At 64.7% G+C, this 27,723-nt stretch overlaps 2 protein-coding genes across 2 annotated transcripts in view; one reads left to right on the top strand and one right to left on the bottom strand.

Annotated features, from left to right (window-relative positions):
* The window catches only part of AGAP3 (ArfGAP with GTPase domain, ankyrin repeat and PH domain 3), a 32,933-nt gene extending 29,439 nt beyond the window's left edge, over positions 1-3,494 (top strand). The window contains exons 12-16 of the mRNA XM_055124891.1: positions 1,301-1,455; positions 1,539-1,629; positions 2,022-2,244; positions 2,637-2,892; positions 2,979-3,494. Coding sequence (XP_054980866.1) covers positions 1,301-1,455; positions 1,539-1,629; positions 2,022-2,244; positions 2,637-2,892; positions 2,979-3,185 — 932 coding nt within the window. The 3' untranslated portion in view covers positions 3,186-3,494. The remainder of the gene's footprint in view (positions 1-1,300; positions 1,456-1,538; positions 1,630-2,021; positions 2,245-2,636; positions 2,893-2,978) is intronic.
* Positions 3,495-3,632: 138 nt separating this feature from the next.
* On the bottom strand, positions 3,633-21,903 carry GBX1 (gastrulation brain homeobox 1). The gene is made up of 3 exons (XM_055124917.1): positions 21,324-21,903; positions 16,976-16,978; positions 3,633-5,456 (listed from the first exon to the last, which is right to left on the bottom strand). Exons 1-3 carry the CDS (start codon positions 21,886-21,888, stop codon positions 4,909-4,911), a joined length of 1,116 nt encoding a protein of 371 aa, XP_054980892.1. The 5' UTR covers positions 21,889-21,903; the 3' UTR covers positions 3,633-4,908.
* Positions 21,904-27,723: the final 5,820 nt, after the last annotated feature.

The raw sequence follows: 27,723 nt of genomic DNA on the forward strand, positions 1-27,723 counted from the left end.
CCCCGCCCAGTCCACCCCCCCCCCCCGTCCCGTGCCCTGGGCTCTCCTGGGGGTCACCTCCTGGCCAGGCCCCTCTCCCACACCCCTGCACGCCTGTGCCCGCAGCCCTGCCCACAGCCCGGGCCCCCCCCCACCAGCCAGGGCCCCCCTTTTTGTAGACGCAGCCCCCCCAGACTGACCTCAGAGGGACTCGGGGAGTCCCCCGGCCCCCCTTCGGGCCCAGGTGCCCCCGCGCCCTGCCCGCGGCCCGTCTGGGAGGGGGGAGGCAGGGCGGGAGCGCGGCTGCCTCTAATGAAGTTTGACATTTAGTGGTGAGCACCGGGCGGGGTGTGGGAGCGGAGCTTGATTAGCGCGCTCTAATTGACAGTAATTAGGCGGCTCCCTGATTGTTTCTAATTCTGCTATTAATTGTGAGGAGCGGGGAGTGTGATTGAGGATAAATTTGGTGCCGAGCTGCCGGGGCTGCGGCTCCCCGAGTTCCCCGCCCGCCCCAGCCGCCGCCTCCTCAAGGGTGAGCCTGAGGCCCCTGAGGCGCCCCCCCCACTCTCCCCTCCCAGCCAGCGGCCCCCGGCTGCAGCCCCCTCCCCACGCCAGCCGGAAGAAGCACCGGTGGGGAAAGACCACCAGCAGCCCCCGGCCAGACGTCCCCAACGGTGGGGGGCCCCAGCAGGAGCCCTAACCGTGTCCCCGACCCGCCCGCCCAGGGGACATATGCAGGCAGGCCCGTCGTGCTCGGGGCCCGTGTTCTGAGTCTGGGTGGGGTGCGTGTTGGCACACAGTAGGTGCTTCCTCTCGGAGTGTTGTTGGCCGAGGCTGAGGGAGTCCCCCCACCCCGAGTCCTAGTGGCCGCTGGGCCCTGGCACCCACCGCTGGACTCGGGCTGGGGCGTGGACGGGGCGGCTGGGGCGTGACGGGGGTCGGTGAGGGAAGTGGGTGGGCGTGGGTGGTCCGGGTCCCCCAGCAGGGGGCAGCTCACTGGAGGGCGCTGAGGGGGGCACAGGCTCGGCCCGAGCCCCTGCCCACGCCCCTCCCGCCCACTGGGCCTTCCCGCCCGCCCGTGCCAGGCCGTGGGGGAGGGGCCCTCCCCGGAGCCTGCGCTGACGCCGGCAGGAATATTGGGTTTAATGAGCTGCAAAATGAGGCGGCGGCGGCTGACATGTACGGATGGTGCCCGCGGCCGCCTCCCCCCGCAGCCCTGCGCGCCGCGCGCGCCCCTCCCGGCTCCGCAGGTGCCCGGGGGCCCGCGGCGAGGGGCCCGGGCCCGTCCCCGCCGTGTTGGTGACCGCGCCCGTCCCCGCAGACGCGGAGGAGTCCTTCGAGTTCGTGGTGGTGTCCCTCACGGGCCAGACGTGGCACTTCGAGGCGTCGACGGCAGAGGAGCGGGAGCTGTGGGTGCAGAGCGTGCAGGCGCAGATCCTGGCCAGCCTGCAGGGCTGCCGCAGCGCCAAGGACAAGGTGGGCCCCGGGCCTGGCGGGACCCGGGTGTCCCCGGCCGCCTCGTGCCTCACGCGCCGCCCTGTGCGTTTCCCCCTCCGCAGACCCGGCTGGGGAACCAGAACGCAGCCCTGGCCGTGCAGGCCGTCCGCACCGTCCGTGGCAACAGCTTCTGCATCGACTGTGACGCCCCCAGTGAGTGCAGGGGTGTGGCGGGCGGGTAGTCTAGATGCCCCATTGAGTGCAGGGGTGAGGCGGGCAGGCAGCCTAGATGCCCCAGTGGGTGCAGGGGTGAGACGGGCAGGTGGGTAACCTAGATGCCCCAGTGGGTGCAGGAGTAAGGTGGGAGGGCAGGCAGCCTAGATGCCCCAGTGGGTGCAGGGGTGAGGCGGGCAGGCAGCCTAGATGCCCCAGTGGGTGCAGGGGTGAGGCGGGCAGGCAGCCTAGATGCCCCAGTGAGTGCAGGGGCGGGGCTGGGCGGGCAGCCTAGAGGAACCTGGACGGGCCGCGTGCTGCCTAGGGGCTGTGTGAGAAGCAGACGTGCCCGCAGCCGCCGTGCCGGGCTCATGTGGCCTCTCCCTGCCCAGATCCGGACTGGGCCAGCCTGAACCTGGGCGCCCTGATGTGCATCGAGTGCTCGGGAACCCACCGGCACCTGGGAGCCCACTTGTCCCGTGTGCGCTCCCTGGACCTGGACGACTGGCCGCCTGAGCTGCTGGCCGTCATGACTGCGATGGGCAACGCCTTGGCCAACAGTGTGTGGGAAGGGGCCCTGGACGGCTACGCCAAGCCCGGGCCGGACGCCTGCAGGTGGGCAGGGCCCTGCGGGCATGGGGGAGCAGGGGGGGTGCAGGGCGGCGTGGGTTAAAAGCGACTGCCTTCGGCTGGGCCCCAGGGACGCCCCTCCCCCGCCTGTCACTCAGCCCCGCACAACAACAGGCCCTTTCTGGCCTTATCAGCAGGCCGGGCCCTGGCGCATGCGCGGCCCTATCGCACAGCGGAGATGCGGGAGAAAGGACGGGAGATAGGCCGGGTCCTGGGCCCGCGCGGGCCGGCCCGCTTTGTTCCGGGCCTGCCAGTCGGGGGGAGTTCAGACGGCCAGATAAGGCTCCCCGGGAGCCTGCCCGCAGCCGGCTGCCCTCCCGACCCCCACGTCCCGTCCCCGGGGCCGCCTGACTCACGCCCCGCGGGCCGCCTTGCAGGGAGGAGAAGGAGCGCTGGATCCGTGCCAAGTACGAGCAGAAGCTCTTCCTGGCCCCGCTGCCCAGCTCGGACGTGCCGCTGGGGCAGCAGCTGCTGCGGGCCGTGGTGGAGGACGACCTGCGGCTGCTGGTGACGCTGCTGGCGCACGGCTCCAAGGAGGAGGTGAACGAGACCTACGGCGATGGGGACGGGCGCACGGCCCTGCACCTGTCCAGCGCCATGGCCAACGTGGTCTTCACGCAGCTGCTCATCTGGGTGAGTGCGGGCGCGCCCCCTGCCCGCCCGCGCCCCCGCCCGCCCCGCCCCTGCCGGCCGGCCCTGACCCCCACTCTCCTCCACAGTACGGCGTGGACGTGAGGAGCCGGGACGCCCGGGGCCTGACCCCGCTGGCCTACGCCCGCCGCGCCGGCAGCCAGGAGTGCGCCGACATCCTCATCCAGCACGGCTGCCCCGGGGAGGGCTGCGGCCTGGCGCCCACGCCCAGCCGGGACCCCGCCGGCGGCACCGGCAGCTCGGGCGAGCTGCACCGCAGCCCCAGCCTCCTCTGAGGCCCGCGGACTCCAGGGCGAGCCCAGCAGGAGGGACCCGCGGAGACCAGGAGGAGGGGGCACCCTTGAGAAGGGACAGGACCCTCCGGAGGTGCCCGTGAGGAGACAGAGCAGGATCTCGCCCTCCTCCAGACTCCGCCTCCCGGTGCAGCCCCCCCCAGCCTCTGTCCCCCCACAAGCACCGTGGGGCGGGGCGCGGCCCGGGGGCGGCCGGGGAGTCCCGTGTAAATGTGTACATTGGAATATTTATGTTCGTGTACAGACGGTGTGCGTGTTCGAGGAGCCAATAAACCAGACTGTGTGTGCGGCCTGGGTCCCCCGCTGCCCGCTCTGCGCCAGGACCCCCGGGCCACCTGCGGCTCCCTCGGCTGCCAGGGCGGCAGCGTCCGTCGCTCGGGACCTGCCTGGCTTTCAACGCTGTCCCCTCCGGGGCCCGGCGTGGCCCGGCACTTCGGGGACGAACAGGACCAAGTCTCGGGCCGGCCCGGCAGCACCGAGGCCTTTGCGTGCCGGCTCTGGCAAGGAGCACCCACACCCAGAGCCTGGCACTGGGGCACCCGCCACGCGTGGTGAATAAGCAAGGAACTCTGCAGAGGGGAGAGCGGGCTTTATTTCGTTTTTGGTTCGCGGCAGCCCCTTGCAAGGCTGAGGCCTTCTCTCTAGGGCAGGGCAGGGCGTGAGGTCCGGCACAAGTCGCTCCAGGCCCTGCAGGGGGGAGCTGAGTGGGGCGCCCTGAGCCGTCTGGGGCCCGCTGGAGTCCAAGGACAGTGGAATGGCCCTCCTGCCCTCTGCTCGCCCTGCTCTGGAGCTGCCCTGCACGCCGGGGGCTCCCCCGGGCGGGGGGCTGGGCCGGGCAACCTGCTTCGGCCTGGAAGCCTTGCTGGAATCCAGCCTAAGGACAGAGACACCCCCACCCCCCGCTGGCCCCCAAGCTGCTCACATGCCCCAGCTGGGGACAGAGACCCCAGTCAGGGCTCAGGTCACCTTCTGCTCAGTGGCCCAGACTGCCTGCGGCTGGGCCCCGGGGACGCCCCAGCAAGGCCGAGTGTCGCCCAGGGGCGTCCCTGGGAGGGACAGACAGAGGCGGGCGGGAGCTGGGCCTGCCCCGGGGCCCGTGTCTGCTGGGCCACTGCCCGCTGCCTTCTGCCCGGCTCTGCCCTTAGCCCGGCCCCTCCTGCTCTCCGAGTGCCGACTGCAGCCTCTGGCCTGCCCCTCGCGGCTGCCCGAACGCCCTCTGGGCCCACACAGACTCGGGGCTCCCCAAGGCTCCCTAGCGGAGGGCCTAGAGGAGGGCCATCCCACCCCCGCTCCTGCCCTGGGGCTCGGGGGGACGGCGCCCTTTCCCGGGGGCCTACCAGGGACTGGTCGCGTCAGTGTCCAGCCTCGAGCCAGACAGGTGGACCTACCTGGCGTGTCTGCCCTGCCCTCACCGGGCAGGGGTGGGAGGAGACGGTGCAGGCCGTGCCCTCGCGCCCCCGCCACGGCCAGGGAGGACCGGGCTCTCCTTCCCCCCTGGGACGGACAGATCAGAGGCAGAAAGTCCGTATGTACAAACTTTACATCAAATAAATACGGCGCTGAGGCCAGCACGACCCCAGGAAGCCCCCCAGGTCCCTGTCCCTCCAGCTCCTCTGGCGGCAGGACCCTGGGCCCCCCGGCCTGACGCCCCGAGTCCCCGGGAGCTGCGTCCTTTCCCGGTGGGGGGGGCCGCCCCCGTCGGGCCTCAGGGCCGGGCGCCCTGCTCCAGCTGCTGGTGCTGGCTGCGCACCGCGAACCTGTTGACGTGCACGGGGATGGGCACGACGATCTTGGGGTTCCGCACGGGCTCCCCCGAGCGGCTGCTCACGTTGCCCGCCTTGATGCGCTTCCACTTGGCGCGGCGGTTCTGGAACCAGATCTTGACCTGCACCTCGCTGAGCTTGAGGGCGTGTGCGATCTGCGAGCGCTCGGTCAGGCTCAGGTACTTCTTGCAGTGGAACTCCTTCTCCAGCTCCAGCAGCTGCTCGCTGGTGAAGGCCGTGCGGCGCCGCCGGCTCTTGCCCCCCGGCGCCGGCACCCCCGCGGCCCCCGCGGGCCCCTCCTCGGCGCCGGGCCCCAGGCCTCCCTTCAGCTTGGGCTTGGGGCCCAGCAGAGGCGCCCCCGGGGCCCCGGCGGAACCGTCCAGGAAAGCCCCGTCGTCCTCGCTCTCGCCGGACCCCTCCTCGGGCTCGCTGCTGGGGTCTCCCGCGGGCGCCTCCGGCTTCTCCTCGTCCGAGCTGTACATCTTGCCCTCTGTGGCCACGGGCGGGCGGGGGCGAGCAGCACACATGGGGTGCAGTGAGGGGGCACGGATGATGGCACAGCGGGCAGGGGTGGGGGAGGTTTGGGGAGACAGAGAGACGGGAGAAAGGATTAACGGAGAAAGGCCACGCTGGGGCGACAGGTGTGTTTCACACTGGGCCCCCCCGCGCCCATCCACCCGCCTCAGTGCTTCCCATTCGGACCAGGGTCCCCTTGCTCCCCTCCCCTCCCCAGCCCTGGGGACAGCCCCACCCAGCAGCCCAGGGCCCTCATGGGCCCCAGTCTGGCCCGGTGGTGGCGGGGGGGTTGTCACCCTCTCCTGCATCTAGAATTGTCGCTTCTTCAGACAAACACTCAGCGCCCGGTCCCCGGTCCTTGGCCGCCCCCCCACGTCTGGCCCCAAAGGTCCTTAGAGCCCGTGATCTCCCCCACCCACCTGACTCCCGTTTCTCCACCAGTCCAGCCCGCCCCAAAGCACCCTCTCGGGCCGGCCGCATCTCCCGACCCCTGAGCACCCGGCTCAGAGCAGCCCCCTTCCCTCTTCCTCAGCGGAGCCCACTGGGCAGCACCAGCAGCTGCCTCCTGCTCGCGTCCAGAAGCCGAGATCGCCCAGCGGGGAGGGCATTTGCCTTGCACGTGCCGACCTAGGACGGACAACTGGCGCCTCTGTGCCAGCTACCCCAGCACGCCGGGATAATGCCTGAGAGCAGAGCCAGGGCAGCCCCTAAGCGTCGCCGGGTCGGCCGAAAAGGAAAAGAAACCCCGAGGCCCCTGGGCTTGGTGCCTGGCCGGAGACCCAGAGGGAAGAGAGGAGGACGAGGAGGAAAAGGAGGAGGAGGAGGAGCACGAAGAGGAGGAGGAGGAGCACGACGAGAAGGAAGAGGAGCACAAGGAGGAGGAAGAGAAGGAGGAGGAGCAGGAGGAGGAAGAGAAGGAGGAGGAGCAGGAGGAGGAGGGGGATGAGGAGGAGGAGCAGGAGGAGGAGGGGGATGAGGGGGATGAGGAGGAGGAGCAGGAGGAGCAGGAGGAGGAGGTACTGCTGCAGGCGGCAGTGTGGGGGCGCGCAGAGCCGACGTGGCCGTGCTTGGTCAGCGACCGCTTATCCAGAATCAGTCGTCTGAACTTTGCCACCCGTGTGACGGTTCTGAAACTTAACGCGACCATTAATTTTAGTCTTTCACCCAACATGGCTTCGGGTCAGCGGCCACTCACGCGGCCGTGATGAGCGTCCGCAGTGTCCGACTGCGCCAGCCAGCCGTGGAGCCAGCCAGCCGTGGAGCCAGCCCAGGGAATGGGCCAGCCGGGGGGCAGACAAGGGGCCACGCCAGAGCCGCCGTGCTGGGGCCACCGCTCTCAGCTCCAGGGGCTGCTGGAGGTAGGAGGAAGCGGAGCGGCCGGGAGAAGGAGCGCGGGGCCGCCCCGGGCCCCCTGCCCCCACCGCACCACACCGCACAGGCCAAGTTTACGGGGTCCTCCCAGAGGACCCCCACTCCTTGCTTTCCCAATCTCCTGACACGCGCTGCCTCCCTCGGCCCCGCTGTCCCCACTGTCCCCGCTGTCCCCGCTGATAGAGCGAGCCGAGGCCCAGGGCGCCCTGCCCCACAGCCCCAAGAGGAACCGCGACCTCTGGCCCTGAGCGCCCCGAGCCTCACCCCTGCCTGCCCGCCTTCCCCCAGCACACCCGCCGCCAAACTCGCGGTGCTTTCCCTCCGGCCCCTCCGTGGCCCCCTCCGCGTCTGGGGGCGCCTTGCCCTCCAGTTTGCACAGAGCTCGAGTGGACACAATGGCGCTCTGCCCGGCTGCTGGTCGCTGCCTGCCCCTGCACCCGGCCCGCGGGTCCCTCTCCTTGGGTCTGGGGGACGGAGCCCCTCCCTGTCTCTGTGCAGGCTCAGTCTCAGTCTCTCGGAACGAGGCTTTCCCCAGCCGTCCCTTTAAGACGAAAGCTCCTGTCTCTCTCTCGGGCCCTTCTCTGCTTTATCCACGAGGCAGCAGTTCATGTCACCAACTTCAGTCATTCAGTGAGCATGACTTCATAAAGGCACGGACTCTCAGCCCCCCACTTTGAGTTACTTTGGGGGCCATACCCAATGGTGCCCAGAGGGTATCTCCTGGCAGGGCCTGAGGGCACATGGGGTGCAGGGACACGCCCGGGTGAGCCCCGTGCAAGGCCAGCGCCTACCTGCTGTACTGGCTCCCTGGCCTGACTCTTATCTTACTCACTTATCTATTTTGGTTTTGCAGCCACATCTGGCGGTGCTCAGAGAGAGCACTCGGGGTAGAGCACCGGCCTTGCATGCAGCCTATGCCAGGAACCTCCTCGGGGCCCCACTGGGCGTGGCCCCTGAGCACACAGCCAGGAGCAGCCCCCACCAGAAGGGGTCCCAGCAAACCACACAGAACTGAGCCCAACATCCAGCACAGTAAACAGCTGCTGGAGAGGCAGAAGCTGCGTTTCAGGGCCTGAGGGTGGAACGGTTTAGCACCCGAGGGGGGTCCAATAAATCTAAGCAGACGACGACGGAGGAGGACCCCCGAGACCACGTCATCCATCCCTCTGTTCAGACAGGTCCCGGGCTGCAGAGGCAGAGGAGGGGAGGGTGTGCACAGAGGGAGGGTCTGGCGAGCCCGACAACAGACGGCAGGAGACAGGGCCGCGGAGAGCGGGGCTGAGACGCCGAGACGGCTGCAGTGCAGGAACGGCGGGGAGAGAACGGAGACGGGACCAAGGAGAGGCTCCGGGAGAGGGACGCCACGGGTCCTGCACGCAGCCCACCCGGCTGGGTCCCCCCCAAGCCCATCAGGGGTGACTCCTGAGAGCTGAGCACTGCAGCATGTGGCCCCAACACAAAAACCAAGAGAAGAAAGGCTTTAAAACACAAGCAAAAATATGGGCCGGAGCGGCAGTGCGGTGAGTTGGGTGCCTGCCTTGCACACGGCCGACCCGGGTTCGATCCCCGGCATCCAGTAGGGTCTCCTGAGCACCGCCAGGGGTGGTTCCTGAGCACAGAGCCAGGAGTAACTCCTGAGCATCACTGGTGTGCCCCTTGTTCAAAAAAACAAAAAATGAACTTTCCAAGTACCCACCACCTTCTCCCCAGACGCAGCCGTGTCGGGAGCGGAGCCCCCAGGTGTGAGCAGACACGCCGACACGCCCAAACGGGCCTGCGCCACACAGCGGGCCCGAAGGCCTGCCGTGGACCCAGGAACTCCCCCGGCAAGGGAATGTCCTTTTATCAGATCATGATGAATATTAATGGTAACTATAATCAAGCAACACAGAAGCTGCTCTTAGAAAGCTGCGGCTGACTGAAACTCCACCGAAACAAATCTTTCCGCTATCATTTCCCTTCGCAATTTTTTTTATTGGCAATAATTGGTCTCAGTAGCCTAAATGTAAATTTATAATTGCAGAGGCTATTAATCGGGTGATAGAAACACTCCAACCAAAAGCCTGATTGACAAAGCCAGATCTCGCTGACAGTTCTGGACGGGAAATAGGGCTGTGACGGGAATCGTTGGAGCAGGAGGAAAATTCTCAACCTGAGGAAGGAGACGGGGCGGGGAGCAGGGGGGCGGGGGTCGTCGGGGAAACGGATCTCGGGCAGGGAGGAGCTGCAAGGCGTCCAGTCTGTCCTCTGGGTCAGGCAATCTCGGGGAGAGCTTGGTTTCTGTCGGGGGGCAGCATGTTGGTGGGGAGACCCCCAGGCGGAATATGGGTGAGGTTACCCCGGCAGCCAGACAAGGCCCAGCATGCAGTGGGCGGGGAAGATGACGCTGAAGAATCCCTGGGTGGGGTCTTCCCGAGGGAGAAGGGGCGCGTGGCACTAGAGCCCGCCCCGCTCCCCCAGGCTGGGGGGCCCGAGGGGAGGGTGAAAGCCCCCCAGGGGTGCAGACCCCCACGTCTCACAGCCTTGAGCAGGCGTCACTCGAGCTGGTTTAAATGGAGCCCCTGCCTGCTCTGCTTTGGGGGCACGCCCGGGGTGCTCGGGGATCACTCCTGGTGGTTGCCGGGAGCAAACCCAAGTCGACCGCATGCAACGTAGCACCTCGCACACTGCACTGTCCCTCTAAGCCCAAAACAAGGGGGCTGAGAGGCCTCTGTCCCACCATTCAGGGCCGGCCCCTTTCCCTCAGCCCTCCCCTCCCCCCACGACCGCTCTCCTGGCCACGGCACCGTGCAGGCCACACCCGAGAGCCCTGTGCCCCTTCCTCGGAGTTCTGGCCTCATCACTGCAAGACTGTCCCCAACCGCCCAGAGCAGCTTCACGGCGACCACAGTGACTCCGAGCAAGGCGCTGGAGGGAGCGGGCCCACCGGCAGTGAGCGGGGTCCCGCAGGCTCACGGGGAAAAGCAGTTTCAGAAAGATTAAGTGATTTTGTCTGTTTTGGGCACAAACAGATCCAGCGGTACTCAGGGCTGACTCCCGGCTCTGTGCTCAGGGCTGACTCCTGGCTCTGTGCTCAGGGCTGACTCCTTCTTGGGTCTGTGCTCAGGGCTCACTCTGGCTCTGTGTTCAGGACTGACTCCTGGCTCTGCTCTCAGGGCTGATTCCTGGGCTCTGTGCTCAAGACTGACTCCTGGATCTGTGCTCAGGGCTGACTCTTGGCTCTATGCTCAGGGCTGACTCCTGGCTCTGTGCTCAGGGCTGACTCCTGGTGGGGCTCAGGGAACTTTCTAGGTGCGGGTGACCGATGTGGGTCGGCTGCACACAGAGCAAGCACCCTACCTGCTGTGCTATCACTCCGGCCCTTGTTTGATTTGGGGGACACACCAGGGGTGGTCAGAGCTTACTCCTGGCTGCTCAGGGGTCACTCCTAGTGGAGTCAGGGGAGCCAGTGTGGTGCCGGGGGCTACACCTGGGCTGGCTGCGTGCCAGGCGGGTGCCTCAGCCGGGCTGTCTGGCGCAGCCTGGCTCCTTCACGGGAGCGGCCTCGCGGAGTAAGTTTTCTTCTCCCCCCTTCCCTAACTCCAGGATTCTTCCCAGAGTCCCGCTCCCAGGGGCACTCCCCTCCCTCCCAGAGCCCCCGGGCCGGGAAAGCTGCCGCTCTAACCCTTCTTCTCCTTTCTGGGATGCAGACACGCGGGGGTCTGTTCACTCCTGTTCTCCACCGTGGGGACCACCAACCGCTCCTGTCTGCCCTGGGACCGGACACGTGGTCTCCATCTCCCGACACCCGGGTCCTTGTGGAGCCGCTCGGGCTTGTCACCAAGACCCCTGGCTTCACATCTGCCACAGACCGCTGGGGCCCGGCCTAGGTCCCAGACCGCAGGGCTGCAGAGCGAGGACCCTCCGGGTCTGGGGGGGGAGGAGAGGAGGCGGCAGGCCGAGGCCCAGCACGACACCAGCCACTCCGCTCGCACTGCCGGGCCCTCCTGCACTGCTCCTAGCCCAGGAACCATACAGGGCCCTTTTATTTAATTACTGGGGAGCGGGGCGGCACCCCGCAGGGCTCTGTGCTCAGGGGTCAGGCCTGGTGGGACCTGGGGGCCCCAGGCAGTGCTGGATGGAACTGTGGCCAGCCACAGGCAGGACAGGAGAGGGAAGGCGGAGCCCTGCCCGCTGTGCCGCCTGGCCTGAATGAGCCTTTCTGAGTTCCGCTTGTCACTACAGCCAAGCAACTATGACCACGTAGCTCGAGGGAAAACCAGCCTTTCTCTCTCAGCACCCTCCAAAATAAGTTTCCACATTAGCACTGTCGCACTGTCGCGCTGTTATCCTGTTGTTCATCGATTTGCTCGAGCGGGCACCAGTAACGTCGCCATTGTGAGACTTGTTGTTACTGTTTTTGGCATAGCGAATATGCCACGGGGAGCTTGCCAGGCTCTGCCCTGCGGGCAGGATACTCTCGGTAGCTTGCTGGGCTCTCCGAGAGGGACAGAGGAATCGACCCAGGTCAGCCGTGTGCAAGGCAAACGCCCTGCCCACGGTGCTATCACTTCAGTCCACATTACCCGAATTTATAGTAATGCTACCTAAAGGCTACTCGTCTGACATTTATTTGTACTTTAACAAAATCTGGAGGGGACTGGAGACATAGCAGAGCGGGGAGGGCACTGACCTTGCATGTGGCCGACACATGTTCAATCACCGACATCCCATATGGTCTCCTGAGCACCGCCAGGAGTGATTCCTGAGCGCAGAGCCAGAGGTAAGCCCTGAGCGTCGCCAGGTGTGGCCCAAGCCTGCCCCCCACCCCCAAAACAGACTCCTGAGACGGGAGTGAGCTGGAGTGGTAGTACAGTAGGGTACTGTTAGGTGGGGGGCACCCGCCCTGCCTAAGGCCAGCCTGGGTTGGATCCCCACAACTCCCAGTGGGTCCCCTAGACCCTCCAGAAGCAACCCGAGTGCAGAGCCAGGGTTGCCTGAGCACAGCTGGGTGTGGCCAACACCCCCCAAATAAAGTAAAATAAAGTCAATAAAACGACCTTCTCTGTGCGCGGAGATGCCTGAGCACAGGCTCTGCCCGCTGGCTCCCTGCTGGCACCTGGTCCCCGAGCTCTGCCGGGAGTGACCAGGCACAGGACGAGTACAGCCCTGAGCACGGCGGGGTGGGCCAACCAACACAAACTAAAGCACCTTGATAAGTTTTTTCTCTGGGTCACACCCGGCGATGCTCAGGGGTCACTCCTGGCTCTACACTCAGGAATTACTCCTGGCAGTGCTCAGGGGACCCTATGGGATGCTGGGAATCGAACCCGGGTTGGCCACATGCAAGGCAAATGCCCCTCCCACTGTGCTATCGCTCCAGCCCTCTTTATAAATTTTAGAAAATTAAAAAATATATAGAGGGCTGGAGGCTCTAGCATAGGGGGTAAGGCCCTCGCCCTGCGCGTGAGCCCTGCGCGAGGCCTGCGTGGCCCAAGCCTCCCGGCCCCACAGGAGAAGTCTCTTTTTGTTTGCTTTCCGGCCACACCTGGCACTGCGGGGCAGGGGCCCTGTGTGGAGCTGTGACAGAACCTGAGCCAGCTGCATGCGAGGCAAGCGCGTCCCCCTGTCCTGTCTTTCCAGCTGCACACACTAAAGCTTTAACTGGGTGGGGCATGCAGCTAGGTGGCGGAGGACACGCCTTATATGTGTGAGGCCCTGGGTTAAATACCACACCACACCACACACATACACACACAGTCACTCACAATCACACACTCACACACACTCTCACACACATATACTCTAACATATACATACACAGATGCACACTCACACATGTACGCGCTTACATACCCATGTTCACACACAACCACACACATTCATGCACTTATGCACACTCACACACCCCCACAAGTCAACCTGCGTGTCCTTTTCCACTCTCCCCGAGGCCTGCGCCCGGCATCCCTCTAGGAGTGAGGAAACAACGGGTCATTTTCAAGAGCGAGAGACCGTCGAGGCGGCAGTGGGGGAGCAGAAGGGGTCAGGGAAGCCCTGGGTGCACGAGGAATGCCACAACGTGAGGCGGGGACCAAAGCAGGGAGCAAGGGCCGCGGTAAAATTCAGATCTCGCCAGAGATTCTGCCAAGAGGCTGTCACTGGACACTGGACACAGACACTGCCACCTCCTGACACTGTCGAGGGCCTCAGTCCCACTAACTCCCGGGAGAGCGCCCGCCCGGTCCCAGGGCAGCGTGACGGGCTCTTCCACACACGGGCATCAGGGTGCCAGGGAGCGGAGCTGCTGCCCCCTGACCGTGCCCACCCCACCACTGCCCCTGATGGGCGGGTGAGGAATTCAGGTCAGCGGTGACCAGAGTGGCGCCGAGGTCTGCAGCAAGGCCAGTGCGGCTGCCCGGGGCCCGTCTCCCCGTTAGCTCTGGTGAAGCCGAGGTGGCCTTCCCGGCCTGTGGAGCAAGGGGTCCTGCCGACCCCGAGTGCAGGTTTCTCCTGGTGGCGGGTGGGGACGCGTGGGCACTGGGGCCGGAAGCCGCGTCAGGCGCACGCAAGGCAGCGCCCTCGTCCCTGCGCTGCCTCTGGTCCGACGTGACCGTCTGTGCGCGGGCTGGAAGCTCCAGGGGCCGAGTCCCCGCCTGCCTTCCCCAGCTGCCTTGCTCGTGGGGTCGCCCGGTCCAACTGCCCCGGTCTGTGTGGCCTCTCAGAGGCCAGCAGTGCCCGGCCACCACTCGGGGGCCACGGGCTTCTCTCCTGCACCTCAGGTGCCGCTCCTGCGGTGCCCACTCCCAGCCCGCCAGCCCCGCACTGCCAGGTATGGAAGATCCTGGAAAGTAAACATCCTTTTATGGGGGCGGGGGGAGGTGAGTGCTCAGGGCTTAGCCAGGGCTCGGGCTCAGGGGCCACCTGCTCCCCGCAGCACGGAGACCCTTTCCCTTCACCCCGGCCAGCCCAGAGCTCCACCCTCCCAACTCCGAACCCGCTACGATGACCCAGGCCTGGGGACGTACTTCTGCCCCTTCTGGCCTCACGTCCTGCGGTCCTTTTTTTTTTTTTTTATTTTTTTTTTCTTTCTTTCTGGGTCACACCCAGCGATGCACAGGGGTTACTCCTGGCTCTGCACTCAGGAATTGCTCCTGGTGGTGCTCAGAGGACCATAGGGGATGCTGGGAGTCGAACCCGGGCTGGCCGTGTGCAAGGCAAACGCCCTCCCCGCTTACTACTGCTCCAGCCCAACATCCCGTGGTCTTGCTTCTTCTCCTTGATCTCGCTCGATCCCCGCAGGCCCCCTGCCCCTAAAACAGCCTTTTCTCTAGTTTTCTTTTCTTTTGGGGGGCCGGGGTCACACCCAGTGACGCTCAGAGCTTACTCCTGGCTCTGCACTCAGGAATTACTCCTGGCGGTGCTCGGGGGGACCATATGGGGTGCCGGGGATCGAACCCAGGTTGGCTGTGTGCAAGGCAGATGCCCTCCCCGCTGTGCTCTGTCTCTGGCCACTAATCAGCCTCATGGTCTGGGGGTGATGCTTCCCGTCCCTTCCAGGTGGGAACAACGACTGTTTCCAGACCACGTGCTCGTCAGGACTGTCCATATGCTCACCGCAAACTAACCCGGCCCCTTCCCGCCTCTCTCTGCTCGTCTCTGCTCTCGGGATGAAGCTCTTGGCGACTGCACTCTCCTCACATTCCTTCAAGGCTGTTTTGGGAGGAGGGGACACACCTGGCCATGCTCAGGGGCTACTCCCGGCTCTGCACTCAGGAATCTCTCCTGGTGGTGCTCGGGGGGCCCTATGGGGTGCCGGGGATTGAACTCAGGTCTGCAAGGCCAGCGCCCTCCCCGCTGTGCCCGGATCCACCCCGTCTCCTCACGCTGATTCACGCGTGAATCTTCCTCCTGCTCTATCCAGACCCCATCACTTCACAATCAGCTTGTTACAAACACCCTCCTATCCTCAAACATTGCCCCTCATTATCCTGACCACGGCCTCACTCCATGATCCCGATACGGGCTGTTCACACCTACCCAGAGTCCGGACTCGCTCTTCCGCGTCTGTCAGATCACCTGGAGAATTCTGGGTAGAGCAACCATCTGTGCCCTGCATGGCCCTCTTGGGTTTTTTTCCTTTTCTCTCCCCCTCTCTCTCCCTCTCTCCCTCTCTCCCCCTCACTCCCCCTCTTCCTTCTCCTCTCTCTGCTCCTCTGTGCCTTCTGCCTCTCTTCCAGCCCCCAAATACCCCCTTCACCATGGTACAGGGCATCTCACTGTCCCATTCCAGCCCCCAGTCACAAGGCGTGGCGTGGCCCAGACCTGGCACAGTGGGGCAGGGACCCCGTGTGGAGCTGTGACAGAACCTGAGCCAGCTGCATGCGAGGCAAGCGCGTCCCCCTGTCCTGTCTTTCCAGCTGCACACATTAAAGTTTACTTAATTTAATTTTTTTAATTAAACATTCTTCTCATTTCTGAGATCTCTCTCTCTCCCCCTTTCTCTGCCTCCCCATGGGTTACTAACTCTCTCATGCCATGACCTCCTTGGCAGTCTGATAAAGTCCTAAAAGCCCCTTCTCAGAATAATGCTGTTAGACATATGACATAAAACACGTAAGATTACAGCATGAGTCAATTACATTAACAATCACTCCTCAAATGAATTTATGAAATCAGATTTTGTAATATACCCATTCAATAACAGGATGCCCACAAAATCTACAAATCTATGTACAAATATCTGATGTCTATCGCTGACAAAAATCTTAGATACTATTCAGAAACCACTACGATTTCTGGCCTACGTTCATAATTAAAGTTCCAGATTTTTGTTAGTGAAAATATATAATATTTTCGACCCATAATTAACAGACCTCCTCATAGAAAGCCAGTCTACACATAAACAATCCTCCTTTAAACCCTGAGGCTAGGAAAAAAGCTTTTATCTGATGGAACTGCAGGAAACCTTGCGGGGGTGCTGGGAAGATAGTACACTGGTTAGGGCACTTGCGGGGGTGCTGGGAGGATAGTACACTGGTTAGGGCACTTGCGGGGTGCTGGGAGGATAGTACACTGGTCAGGGCACTTGCGGGGTGCTGGGAAGATAGTACACTGGTTAGGGCACTTGCGGGGGTGCTGGGAAGGTAGTGCACTGGTTAGGGCACTGGCACTGCACAGGGTTAACCTGGTGTGATCCCTGGCACCCCACCTGGTTCCCAGAGCCCTGCCAGGAGCGATCCCTCAGGACAGAGCCAGCAGTGAGCCCTGAGCACTGCCAGGTGTCCCCACACACACCAAAAACGACAGAGAAGCCCAGCATTAAAATAATCTGAACTGCGGGGCCGGAGCGATAGCACAGCGGGTAGGGCGTTTGCCTTGCACGCGGCCGACCCGGGTTCGATCCTCGGCATCCCATATGGTCCCCCAAGCACCGCCAGGAGTAATTCCTGAGTGCAAAGCCAGGAGTAACCCCTGAGCATCGCTGGGTGTGACCCAAAAAGCTAAAAAAAAAAAAGAAAAAAAAATAAAATAATCTGAACTGGAACTTTGAGGTCACAGATGAGGTGACAGAGGCCGAGAGAAGTTCCCGGACTCCGCATCTCCCGCAGGGCCTCAAACACACTCCCTGCAGAGGCCAGGCGGCCGACCAGGGTCCGATCCCGGTAACCCATCTGGTCCCCCAGCCACTCCAGGTGTGAGTCCTGAGTGCAGAGCCAGGAGGGACCCCTGAGCATCGCCGGGTGGGACCCGAAAACAAAAACAAACCCAAAACTTACCAAGTCCGTAATGAAATACAAAATACGTTCCCGGAATTGCACACACACAGCAGGCGCCTCATTCCACGCAAGGCTGTTTTCCTCTCAGGAAACGTGTCAGGAGCAGCAGCCGCGGGCTCCCAGCCCCGCCCCGCCCTGGAGGCCTCCCGGCTCGGCTCAAAGGGCGTCCTGAGGGCCCAGCTCCCCTCGCAGGCTGGGACCTCGTACCTTCCGGGGCTTTTTAAAGTGATTAATTCATTTATTGCTTTTTGGGTGGGTCACACGTGGTGACACTCAGGGTTACTCCTGGGTCCTGGCGGTGCTCGGGGGACCGTATGGGACACAGGGATTGAATCCGGGTTGGCCACGTGCAAGGCAAACGCCCTACCCGCTGCGCTACGGCTCCGGCCCCCCTTTTGGGCTGCTTGATAACGCGCCTGGACCAGGGAGACAGGCAGGAGGAAGGCGCCCGCCTCGACGCGCTGACCTAGGTTTGAATCCCAACCCCGGCTACGTCTCCAGACCCCCGGGCGCGCCAACTCCCCCCCTAGGAAACCAAACCGCTCCTTCCTCCCTCCCGCTCCCTCTGCTTCAGGCCCGAGATGGCAGAGCGGGCGCCTGCCTTGCCAGCGGCTGAGGGGTGCCACCCACGACATTCCACAGTGTTCCCCAAGTCCTCCAGGAGTACTCCCTGAGCACTGCTGTGACCCCCAGATGAAACAGAATCCAAAGTCTCTATTTCTCTCGTCCTCTGTCGTCTGGGCCGCAGTGCTCTTCGCTGATGACGCCTCCCGAGCCCGCCTCTCACTGCGTACAGCAGCCTCTGACAGTCACATGGGGGGCCCCACCCCCCACTCCTCCAGTGTTCGCTTTCGGACTGTCCGGCCCTTTCCTCTCGGAACGGATCACTGCTCTGGACGCACCCCAGCTGCAAACTTCCCTCTGCCCTCCTCCAGACGGACACCTCGCACTTAGTGCTTGCTGCTGGCTCCCCTGCCCCGGGCCTCACGCTGCCCCCCCACCACAGTCCCTCACCCTCAGGATTACCCTGACACTCGCTAGTACGTGGCCTCTGGTCCCCAGTGACCACCCGAGGGGACCGAGACTGAGCATGTACAGGAAACACGAAACACACCAGTAGCATCTGACGTTAACACTGAAGTCAGATTCTGAACACGCCACGTTCTAGAAAACGTATTAAACTGTGTGACAGGGACCAAAGGACAGTATGGCAGGTAAGGTGCCTTGCACACAGCCGGCCAGGATTGATCTCCAGCACTGCACAGGGGCCCCCACGCACTTCTAAGAGCCATCCCTGAGCACTGAGCTAGGGGCGAACCCTGAGCAGCTGGCTGTGGCCTCCCGACTAAGCTCACCTCGCCTTCACTTACGCGATGTGGCTAATAAGGAATGGAGGAGGGCCCAGGGAGACAGGCAGGGAGGGTGCTTGCCTGGCGCTGCTGGCCTGGACTCAGTACCCGGCACACCACGTGGCAAACAAATGAGGGGGAGGGGGGAACCCTCCCCCTCTGAGCTCAGGAGCTGGTCTGGGTGCAGGGACACCTGCCTCAGCCCAGTGAGCGGCTCCAGCCCCGCCGCTCATCCAAGGACCCCATTCCAGGCTCTCCCCGGATTCAGACTTGAAAATGTTCCTTACTAACGCAAGCCGCCGCCTCCTCTCACCCCTGCTACGGCACCTTCCCCAGTGACCCTCTCGACTTCCTCACACCCCACGCCTCGGCTCCTTCTCAATCTACCTTCTCGAGATCTTTCCTACCTGATTACTGTGTGTGTGTGTGTGTGTGTGTGTGCGCGCGCCACACACATATACACACATTTGCTAATAAGGTTTCTACCCCTACAATCATATCATAATAAAGTTCCATTTTCTTGTTCATTAATTCTAGTGGAGTGGTAACTGTCTTAAAACTCAGCAATTAAAAAAAAAATCATCCTTGTGATTCCCAACAAAAAGAACTTCACTCACTTTCACCAAATTGGCCTATACTCCCTATAATTTCATTTCAAAGGGCTAGTCATTGTAAAACCCCAAACAAATGTAAATGAATAATTTCAGAACAATGCTACCATTCACACCAGGACAGGCATTTCTTTTCCGTCACTCCACAGATAGCATTCTTTCTCCCAACTCTTCTAATGTTGAGGTTTCAATTCCATTACTTGCAGCAGAAAACTCTTATTTCGCATGAAATAAATGCTCAAATACAATCCCCAAGATGGCGTTGTCGTGTCCCACCGATCCCTCAGGCCCCAGGTCTCCCCCGCAGAGTGACTCTGTCTAACCTTTCTGCAGTCGCCTCTCCCCAGCCCCCCCACTGCTGTTTTTGTTTGTTTTGTTTTTGATGTTTGGTTTGGAGGCCACACCTGGCAGAGCTCAGGGGCTACTCCTGGCAGTGCTCAGGGGGTCACATGGGGTGCCGGGGATCAAACCTGGTTGGTGTGTGCAAGGCAAATGCTCTACCCACTGTGCGAAGGTGTCAGCCCCTCCTTTGTTTCGGGAAGTGGGGGGGACCAAGACCAGCCCAGTGGACAGGACAGGTTTGGCAAGGAGGAGCGGGGAAGGTCCTTTGGACAGCCACGGGAGGAGTCCCACACACCGTCCTCCCCATGATTCTCCGGATCCTCCTCACTCTACCCCAGGAGCCCAAGCGAGCCTTTCTGCAAATCCCTTCCCAGGTGGTCAGCGTCCCCTCGCCCCCCAGACTCACTGCCTGCCGTCTCTGCCCCGAGCACACGCGCGTCTTTTGTGTCTCCCAGCATCTGCCCAGGTAACAGACATCTTGACTTCACACCCTCTCGGCAGAAACCCAGTCTCCCCTCGCTCCTGCTATGAAAAGCTCAGTGAACATTACTGGAAACTTCCCTGTCCCCAACTCGCGTTCTGACTCAGCCCCCTTAATCCTCTTTCAAAGCTCACACCCGCCTCAGCTCCAGCGGGCACCGTCCCTCTCCGTTCTGCTCGGGCTAGAGATCCCTGGTCTTCTGGAGAGCCTCCCTGCAACAGAGCTTCTCTAATTCTCAGCAGGCAGGAAGAACCTGCCCTCCGCTGCTCAGGGCTGACTCCTGCCTCTGTGCTCAGCATCACTCCCGCAGGCTCGGAACACCACCCGGGACGGTGGGGACTGAGCCCGGGCCGCCCGTGTCCAGTGATGCCCTACCCTCTGCATGTGTGCTCGGCCCCCGAGAGGCTCTCCTGCCGTAAACCGGGACACAGCTCAGTTCCTGACTCTGTCCCCTGTTCTCCGCGTGTCGCCGCCACGGCTCTGCCTGCCCCTCGCGCTTTACAGCAGTGTCTCTCTGCCGTGCAGCGAGGGTCGCGGTGAGAACAGGCACCAGCGAGGGCGGCCTCCTGGCGCTCCTGCACCTCCCCGTCAGCCCAAGTCTCAAGGTGTTGCGGCTTCCTCCGGCTCCCGCCGCGGCCTCTCCCCACTCTCCGACCTGGACACACAGCGTCCCTCCTCGGGCCGCCCTGCGAGCTGCGGCTCCTTCCTTCCCCGTCAGCCAGCAGACCTTCCTGCCCCTTCCCGCTGCTGCTCCACCGTTTCCTCTGGGCCCTCCTCAGGAGTACTCAGGCCACAGCACAGAGTCCCCCTGACCCGACGAGGACAGGAAAACGCACAGAACCAAACGGGCTGAACCCCAAGCCCCAAGTGCCCAGGGCCACGGAGGAACCGAGGAGGAGACCCCTGGCAGCCCTGGGGGCCTGGGGGTGCCCCACAGATCCTCTGCAGAAAGGCCACAAAGCTGTCCTCCGATCTGCCCTGCTGCGGCCAAGGACAAAAGGACTCCTGGACAGTCCCCTTGTCTGGGCTGGAGGCGGCCCCGCGCCTCCCCAGCCGGCCGTGAGATCCGGGAGGCAGAGGGGCTGGGCCCGCGCAAGGCAGTGCCGGCTCCCAGCAGCCACACTTGCCCGTGGCCTACGTCGTGACAAGGGCCCCCAAACTACACACGGGCTCAGGCGGGATCCGGCCGTGCCTGGGTCTGCCCCCCATGGCCCCCTTCTTGCTTCTGGAGGTGAATGAAGTACGTGAGGGGCAGCAGACTGGAGGCCGGTGCTGTCTGACCCGTCTGCTCCTGTGGCAGGGACCACCCGAGACCCTGGCGCCTCTTAGCCCCGTCTCAGGGGCTGCAGAATCTGAGCTGAATTCCTGATTCCAGGCCTCGGGGACACACCCACCCCGGCTCAACCCTCCCCTGGGGCCTGGGGGTCTGGGCCGCCTGGTGGCCCTTAACCCCTCTAGTGGATCCTTCACAACTCCCCGAGCAGCCTCTAGTGCTGAAGCAGGTGGGGTGGGGTCACAGACCCCCACTGGCCCACATTCCCAGGGGACACTGGGGGCCGTCCCGTCCTCTTGGGGAGCCTTGGCAGCAGCCCCCACTGCTTGGGGGTGGGGGGCAGAGGGGACTGGTCGGTGTCCCCGGGAGTCCCGCCTGACAGCTCCTCGGCTCCCCGCAGAGGGGAACGAGCGGATTCCGACCCCGGGCCGGGCGGAGGGCTCCGGGGCTCGGGCAGGAAGCGGCCCTGCGGTCTCGGCCCGGGCTTCGGGCGCTCGGGGGACGGGGCGGGACGGGGCCCTCCCAGGGTGGACGGGCTGGCGGGGGCGGGGGGTGCCGGCCCGCAAGTCGGGGCCGGGGGCGCGGGCGGCGCGGCGCGCGGCGGGCCGGGCGGGCGGGACGCGCCCCCCGCGCGGCGCCCGGCCCGGCCCGGCACTTACCCGGCAGACTTGGGAAAGTCTCGAAGTGCGGCGGCGGCGGCGGCGGCGGCGGCGGCGGCGGCGGCGGTGGAGGCGGCGGCTCGGCCACTTTCTCGCGGGCGGGCAGCAGCTCGTCGGCGTCCAGCGCGCCCTCGGGGCGGCGGCCGCCCGGCTCCGCGCCGCTCCGGGACGCGGCGGCGGCGGCGGCGGCGGCGGCGGCGGCGGCCAGCTCGGGCGGCCCGTAGAAGGCGTCGGGCGGCTCGGCGAAGCTGGGCAGCGCGGTGGTCAGCGCCACCATGGAGGGCACGGCCTGGCCCAGGCCGGCGCAGAAGGTGTTGGTGAGGCGGCCGGCGAAGGAGGCGAGCGGGGCGAGCGGCGGGAGGCCGGCGGGCAGCGGCGCGGGCGCCAGCGCCTGCGGCAGCACGAGGGGCCGGTAGGGCATGAACATGGGGTAGCCGGTGTAGAGCAAGTGGCCGGCGCGCGGCGGCGGCGGCCCGATCAGGGAGTCGATGGAGAAGGCGGCGCCCGGGCCCCCCGCGCCGCTGCCCCCCGGGCCGCCGCCGCCGCCGCCGCCGCCGCGCTGCATGGCCGTGCGCCCCGCGCCGCGCAGGGCTGCTCCGGGCTCCCGGGCCGCTGGCGGCGGGGCGCGGGCTCGGCGCAGTGTGCTCGGGCGCCGCGCTCCCCCGCGCTCATAAGGAGGGAGGGGGCGGGCGGGCGGGCTGGGGGTGTCGCCCTCCGGACTCATCCATCTTCCTCAAATTACGCTTCACTTCCTCCCTCCGCCCGCCGCCGCCGCGCCCGCCGCCCGCGCCCTGCGCGGGGCCCGTTCCCAGCGGCGCGGCCGGCCCGGGACCCCGCCCGCCCCCGCGGCCCAACCAACTATTATTAATGGAGATTGATGAGGCCGGACACGCCGCTTTGTGAAAGTTTGCGAGCACGAGGAGGCGGCGGCAGCTGCCGGGCCGGCGCCCCGCCCTCCACGCAGCCGGCCGGACCCGGCGCTCCGGGCACGGGCGCGGGCCCGCGGGCGAGCCGGGCGCCCCCGAAGGGACGGGGCCCGGCCAGCGCCGCCGCCGCCGCCCCGCGCCCGCGCCCGGCCCGTCCCGAGGCGCCCCTCGGCCCCGGGGCCGCGGGCGGGAGCCTGGCCAGGGGCGCGGGCCACGGGGTCGCCGGGGGGCGCTTTCCCGCCTCGGCTCCGGGCGCGTGTGCGCACCCCTCCCCTGCCCTCCCTTCCCGTGGCATCGCGCCCCTGCTGCTGGCTTCTGACCCCTGGGCTGGGGGTGGCCCCCGCGGCGGCCTCGCTAGCCCCGTACTCACCTGGCCCCGCCACCGCTCCCACCCTCTTCCTCCTCGCCCGCGTCCCGGCCCCTCCGGCGCGTCCCCAGCCATTCCCTGTCCCGGCCCGTCTTACTCCGTGTTTTTTTTTTTTTTTTCCTTTCTCATGGCTCTATCTCTGTCTCTGTCTGTCTGTCTGTCTCGCTTCCCTCCCTCACTCCCTCTCCTCTCCTGCTATTAATTTCCCTGATTGGCTCCCCGGCTCCAGCTCTGCTGATGAGCCCTATTCATTCCCGGCCTGACACTCTCGACCTGCCCTGGCTGATTGCTAGGGGCTGGCCCCAGGAGCACTGATGAGCCCCGAGGGTCAGCAGCGCTAATTATCCGCTAATTGCGGATGACTCTGCTGCTTCCCGGCCGCAGCCGCGCGCGCCTTTTACCCTCCCCCTCGGGCTGCTTCCCCCGCGCCGGCGGCAGCGGCAGAGGCAGAAGTCAGGGGCACTTGCACTAGCTGGGAGCCTTGGGCGGTGGGCAGGAAGGACTCGGGAGGAGTGGCCGCCGCGCGGGCGGGGAGGCGCGAGCCCGGCCAGCGCACCCGAGGGCCGGCTAGTCCCGAGGCTTGCGGACCAGGGAAGGGGAGGGGAGGGCAGGCTGATCAAAGCCCAGATGTAGCAGAATCCGGTGAGGTGGGAAGCCGAGCCTAGATGGACGGAAGGACAGCAGAGCCAGGGCCGGGCGCCCCCGGGCCCCCACGGTGGGCCAGGAGGAAACTCGCATCGCAGGGGGCTTGTGCGGGCGGGGAGCGTGTTAGCCCGACCAGCACTGGGGAGTCTGAGTCTGAGGCTGCTCTGGCCAGAGGGGGAGGGGAGCAGAGGGTGGCTCCCAGTAGGGTGCTCCCGCTGGTGCCGGCCGGCAGGAGTCAAAAAGGAGGAGAGTGAGTCTCCCACGGAGTCCCGCTCCGGCTCCGGCTCTGAAACCCAGCGAGACTGTTTCTGCGGTGCCAAGGGCCCAACCCAGGCCTGCCAGAGGCAAGGCAGGTCTCTGGGGAACACGGCCCCAGCCGCCCACAGTGCTCCCGAACGCAAGACTCGTTGGGAAGAGGCTACTACTGAGAAAAAGGCCTGAACTTGGGCCTCGTGACCCCAACCCAGCACCAGGGTACTAAGCCGGGGCTGGGCATGTGCCCCGGAGGTAGCGCTCTCGCCACAGGCGTGAGGTCCTAGCCTGAGCTCTTGGACTGACTTAAAAGAAGAAAGTACTCAGAATTCTTGTACACCTTTCTACAGATACTCTCCAAACGAGGCTTTTTGTTTTCTCTGGCAACACCTGGTCGTGCCAATGGGCCACTCCTGGCTTGGTTCTGGGTCACTCCCGGGAGTACCTGGGGGGAACGTGAGGTACCGGGGTAGAACTCAGGACGTTTGAACCCTTGGAGCCATCTCTCTGGGCTACAGAACAATCCTTTGTTAAATTAATCAGACACTTCATAATATCAACATGGACGGCTTTGCGCGAGCCGTCAGGCCGGAGCGATAGGACAGGCCATCCTGTGCTGACCCCTGACACTGCCCCTAAGCCCCCTCGGGAGTTACCCAAGGGCACAGCCCAGGGGGCTCAAGTAACAAACAGCCAGGACAAAGTGAGAGATCAGGACTCCATTTACGGCTTCGCAGCGTCGGGTACAGAGTAGGGGCAGACGGACTCGAGGCATCTGACAGATGAAAGAAACTTGGAGCAACAGTCATGGAAATTAAAGCAGTAACAGTAAAGGCACGAATCAAACAAGGCGCAGGAAGAGTCCTTTTAAAAAGCAGGGCAGAGCGAGAGGTGACTGAGGCATCTGCCTTGCACAGGGCTTGACCCGGTTTGATCCCTGGCACTGCCAGCAGTGATCCCCCAAGCACCACCAGCCGCGTTCCCCCACAACTCTGAAAGCAACTGCATGAATTTTCTTGCATTGATAATAAAATCACATCGAACAAAATTTGAAAGCCACAGAAAGATAAACGTCAAAACCTCCTCGTCTCACCACCCCTTCTCAGTAAAAAGCCACTTTAATAAACTGCCTGTCACTTTGACGGGACGGAATAGATCATACTTGTCTAGGACTCAGGGTTAAAGACCCTCTAGATGTGTGGCACCTAGCTCGTGCCAAGCACTCATTGCCCAGGACCACATGCATGCAGTAAGGTGCAATTCTCTGCTTAAACCGGCACAAAGGAGAGAGGCTTAAAGCCTGTTGCCAGCACTCCCAGAGGCTAACCACCTTAGCAAGGTGGCTAGAGTCCCAGGGACTTGGTATCTACCTGCGTGTGCTATTTTTGTGAAATACTATATTTCATAATCCACTTATATCCTCTGTTTCCATGCCAGGCTGGGGTCATGAAGTGGGACTTCCTCATCGCCCTTCATATTCAGTGGCTGCGCTAGAATAAAGCCCGGACAACGGAGTTGCAAGTGAAGCAGCCCAGGCCCTTTGCCCGTGCCCCCTCAACTGCGGGGCGGTGGCCGCAGGGCCCGTGAGAGAAGCGTGGCCTGGAGTTCCGTTCCTGCTGTGTGTGACCCTTCACTGGGTCCTGGGGCCGTGGCCTCTTCTGCGTAGAAGTCCTCCATCTGTGGGAGGTGGCACTCCATCTCCACTCTGCCTCTTTGAAAAGCAGGTCCCGGGCTCGAGGGGGCGTGAGGCAAGACCTCTCATCGTGACACGCAGTGGACAGAGCGGGGCGGGAGCCCCTGAGTCAGAGGCTCCGTCTGGGAGAGGGCCGCCTCCTCTCCCATCAGGACCACGGACAGAAGCAGCCGCTCTCGGGCGGCACCACAGCAACCTGCTAAGGCGGAATCGAGGCGGCCCCGCCGTGGGCAGGAGCCTCTCCCTGCGGGGAAACAGTCCCGGAAGTGCTGCTGGGCTTGTCCACGTGCTCTGACTGCCCCCCTCTTCCCGGGGGATCTTTGGGGGAGGTGCTCGCGCTGAGCCCACCCTCGCTGCCTGTGTCTGTGCGGGACAGCCTCCCCTTCGCAGACTGCGCCCAACATCTAAGATGCTTAAAAAAAAAAAAGCCAAAGCGTGCTAAAGTCGCAGCCAAAGACGTGTGCGGCCGGGCGCCTCCCTCGTGCGCGGGAGAGGCCGCTCGCAGTGGGCAGCGTGGGACCGTGTCCGCGGGCCCCCTCTGGCGGCAGCCGCGCGCAACCGCGTCTCTGCGAGAGAGGCGCGGCGTGATGCAGCGACCCCTGGCGTCAGCCTCGGAGACGCGCCGGCGGCCGAGGAGCAGGTGGGCCTCGGGGCGTGAGAGCGCAGGGGGCCGCTGGGTACTCTGCAGTGAGCCTACAGGTTGCACCGGCAGCTTGGACAGGCGGCTGCAGGCCTTCCGCGCATGCGTCTGGGCCCCACGCGTGTTCGCCGCGTGCCCGTCCTTGCACCCTGTGCACCCGGGGTGGAGACTGTCTACCGCGTGTGTGCGCGCACGCGTTCCACGCGGGTGGGCCGGTGGTGGGGAGGTCTGCGCCTCCAATGCAGGGCGGAGTCCTCACGCAGGCGTGAAATTGGTTTGGAGCAAACACATTACGAAAAGCAATTACCGGGGAGAGGTTCTGGGCCCGCGGGACCGGCAGCAGGAGGCTGGGGAGGAAGCTCCCTGGCTTGCACGCGCGTGTGGATATCTAACCCCAGAACAAACCGGACCCCCCGGCTCTGGGGCACGAAGGGGACGGCCGCAGCCTCCCCTGTGACCACTCCGAGGCCCTCTCCCCCTCGCCCCGGGAGGACCCGAGCTCTCCAGCCTCGTGGTCAGGGCACCCCGCTTCTCCCCGCCAGGAGAGGCGCGCGTCTTCGAGAGCCCAAGGCTGCCACTAACCCTGCTCGGGCTCCGCGCCCGCCCCCACGTCCCCAGCGCGCCCGCGCGGCCTCTGGGTGGATTCTCCCACTCAGACGAGACGGACTCACCAAAGGCAGAAACGGTCTCATTCCTAGCCCTCGTTTGTTTCTGATCTGGGCTACACCCAACGGTGCTGGGGTATGCTCGCGCCTCTGCACTCAGCGATCGCTCCTGGCAGGCTTGGGGGCCTCTGCGGGGTGCCGGGGATCAAACCGCGTCCGCCGCGTGCAAGGCGAGCGCTCACTTGCCGTATCATGGCTCGGGCCCTCACTGCCCGCTCTGAGTCTGGCCTGGAAACTGGGGCTTGGGAAGCACGAAGCCACACACGCAGGAACGCTCACACGGGCGGTGGGAGGGACACCTCAGATCCCTGCATCCCAAGTGCTGCCAGGAGTGACCCCCAAGCACTGAGCCAGGAGTAAGCCCTGAGCACCGCGGGGTGTGGCCCCCAAACAAAAACCCAGAATGCCAGGCAGAATTTGCTCAGGAAAGGCAGCCCCGAGAGCCGGGGCGCTTCAAGCCTGCATGTGCAGCCCCCAACCTGCCTTCCCCGGAATTCCAGTCACGGGTCCGAGGGAGCCTGCAACACGTCTGGGAGGTCCCAGGCCGATGCCCCACCAGCAGCGCAGTCTCCGGCTGGGGCGTCAGCCCGCACGCAGGCGCCTGAGATCCTTCCCTACAGCCCTGCCAGCCCCCGAGCCTCCCACCCGACGCCCACCTGGTTCCCAGGCTTCCGGGGGGCTCCAGACCCCCTCAAAGAGGAGGCTGGCCTGCCGCCCCCTGGCAGCCCGCCAGCTCGCGCACACATCGCGGGGCCAGGCCAGGCCCCCAGCCCCCCTCCGCCTGCGGGGAGTACGGGGGCGCCCCCCCCCCGCGGCCTGGGATCAAGAGACGGCGCAAGGGTATGGAGGGGGCCCGAGTGGCCTTGAGTTCAACTCCCCCTGCCCCGCGTCCACACGCACCCGCAGCCCCTCGCCCCCCCCCCGCCACGCCAGCATTTCCCGCCGCACCGCGCAGCCACAACGGGGTGCGACACCCCGTCCCAGCAGTGCGACTGCAAAGTGCGAGCCCCTGCGGGCGGCGCGTGACCAGAGGAGTGGCACCCAGGCCGGAGCGCGGCCCCGTGCGCGGCCCCGAGTGCGATACCCGATACCGTGCCTGGAGCCCCGCGCGCGGCCCCGTGCCCAGACCCGAGCGCGGCCCCGAGCGCGGCCCCGTGCCCAGACCCGAGCGCGGCCCTGAGGGCGGCCCGTGCCCAGACCCGAGCGCGGGCC

The sequence above is a fragment of the Sorex araneus genome, chromosome 1 (genome assembly GCF_027595985.1).
Source record: "Sorex araneus isolate mSorAra2 chromosome 1, mSorAra2.pri, whole genome shotgun sequence".
NCBI lineage: Eukaryota > Metazoa > Chordata > Mammalia > Eulipotyphla > Soricidae > Sorex > Sorex araneus.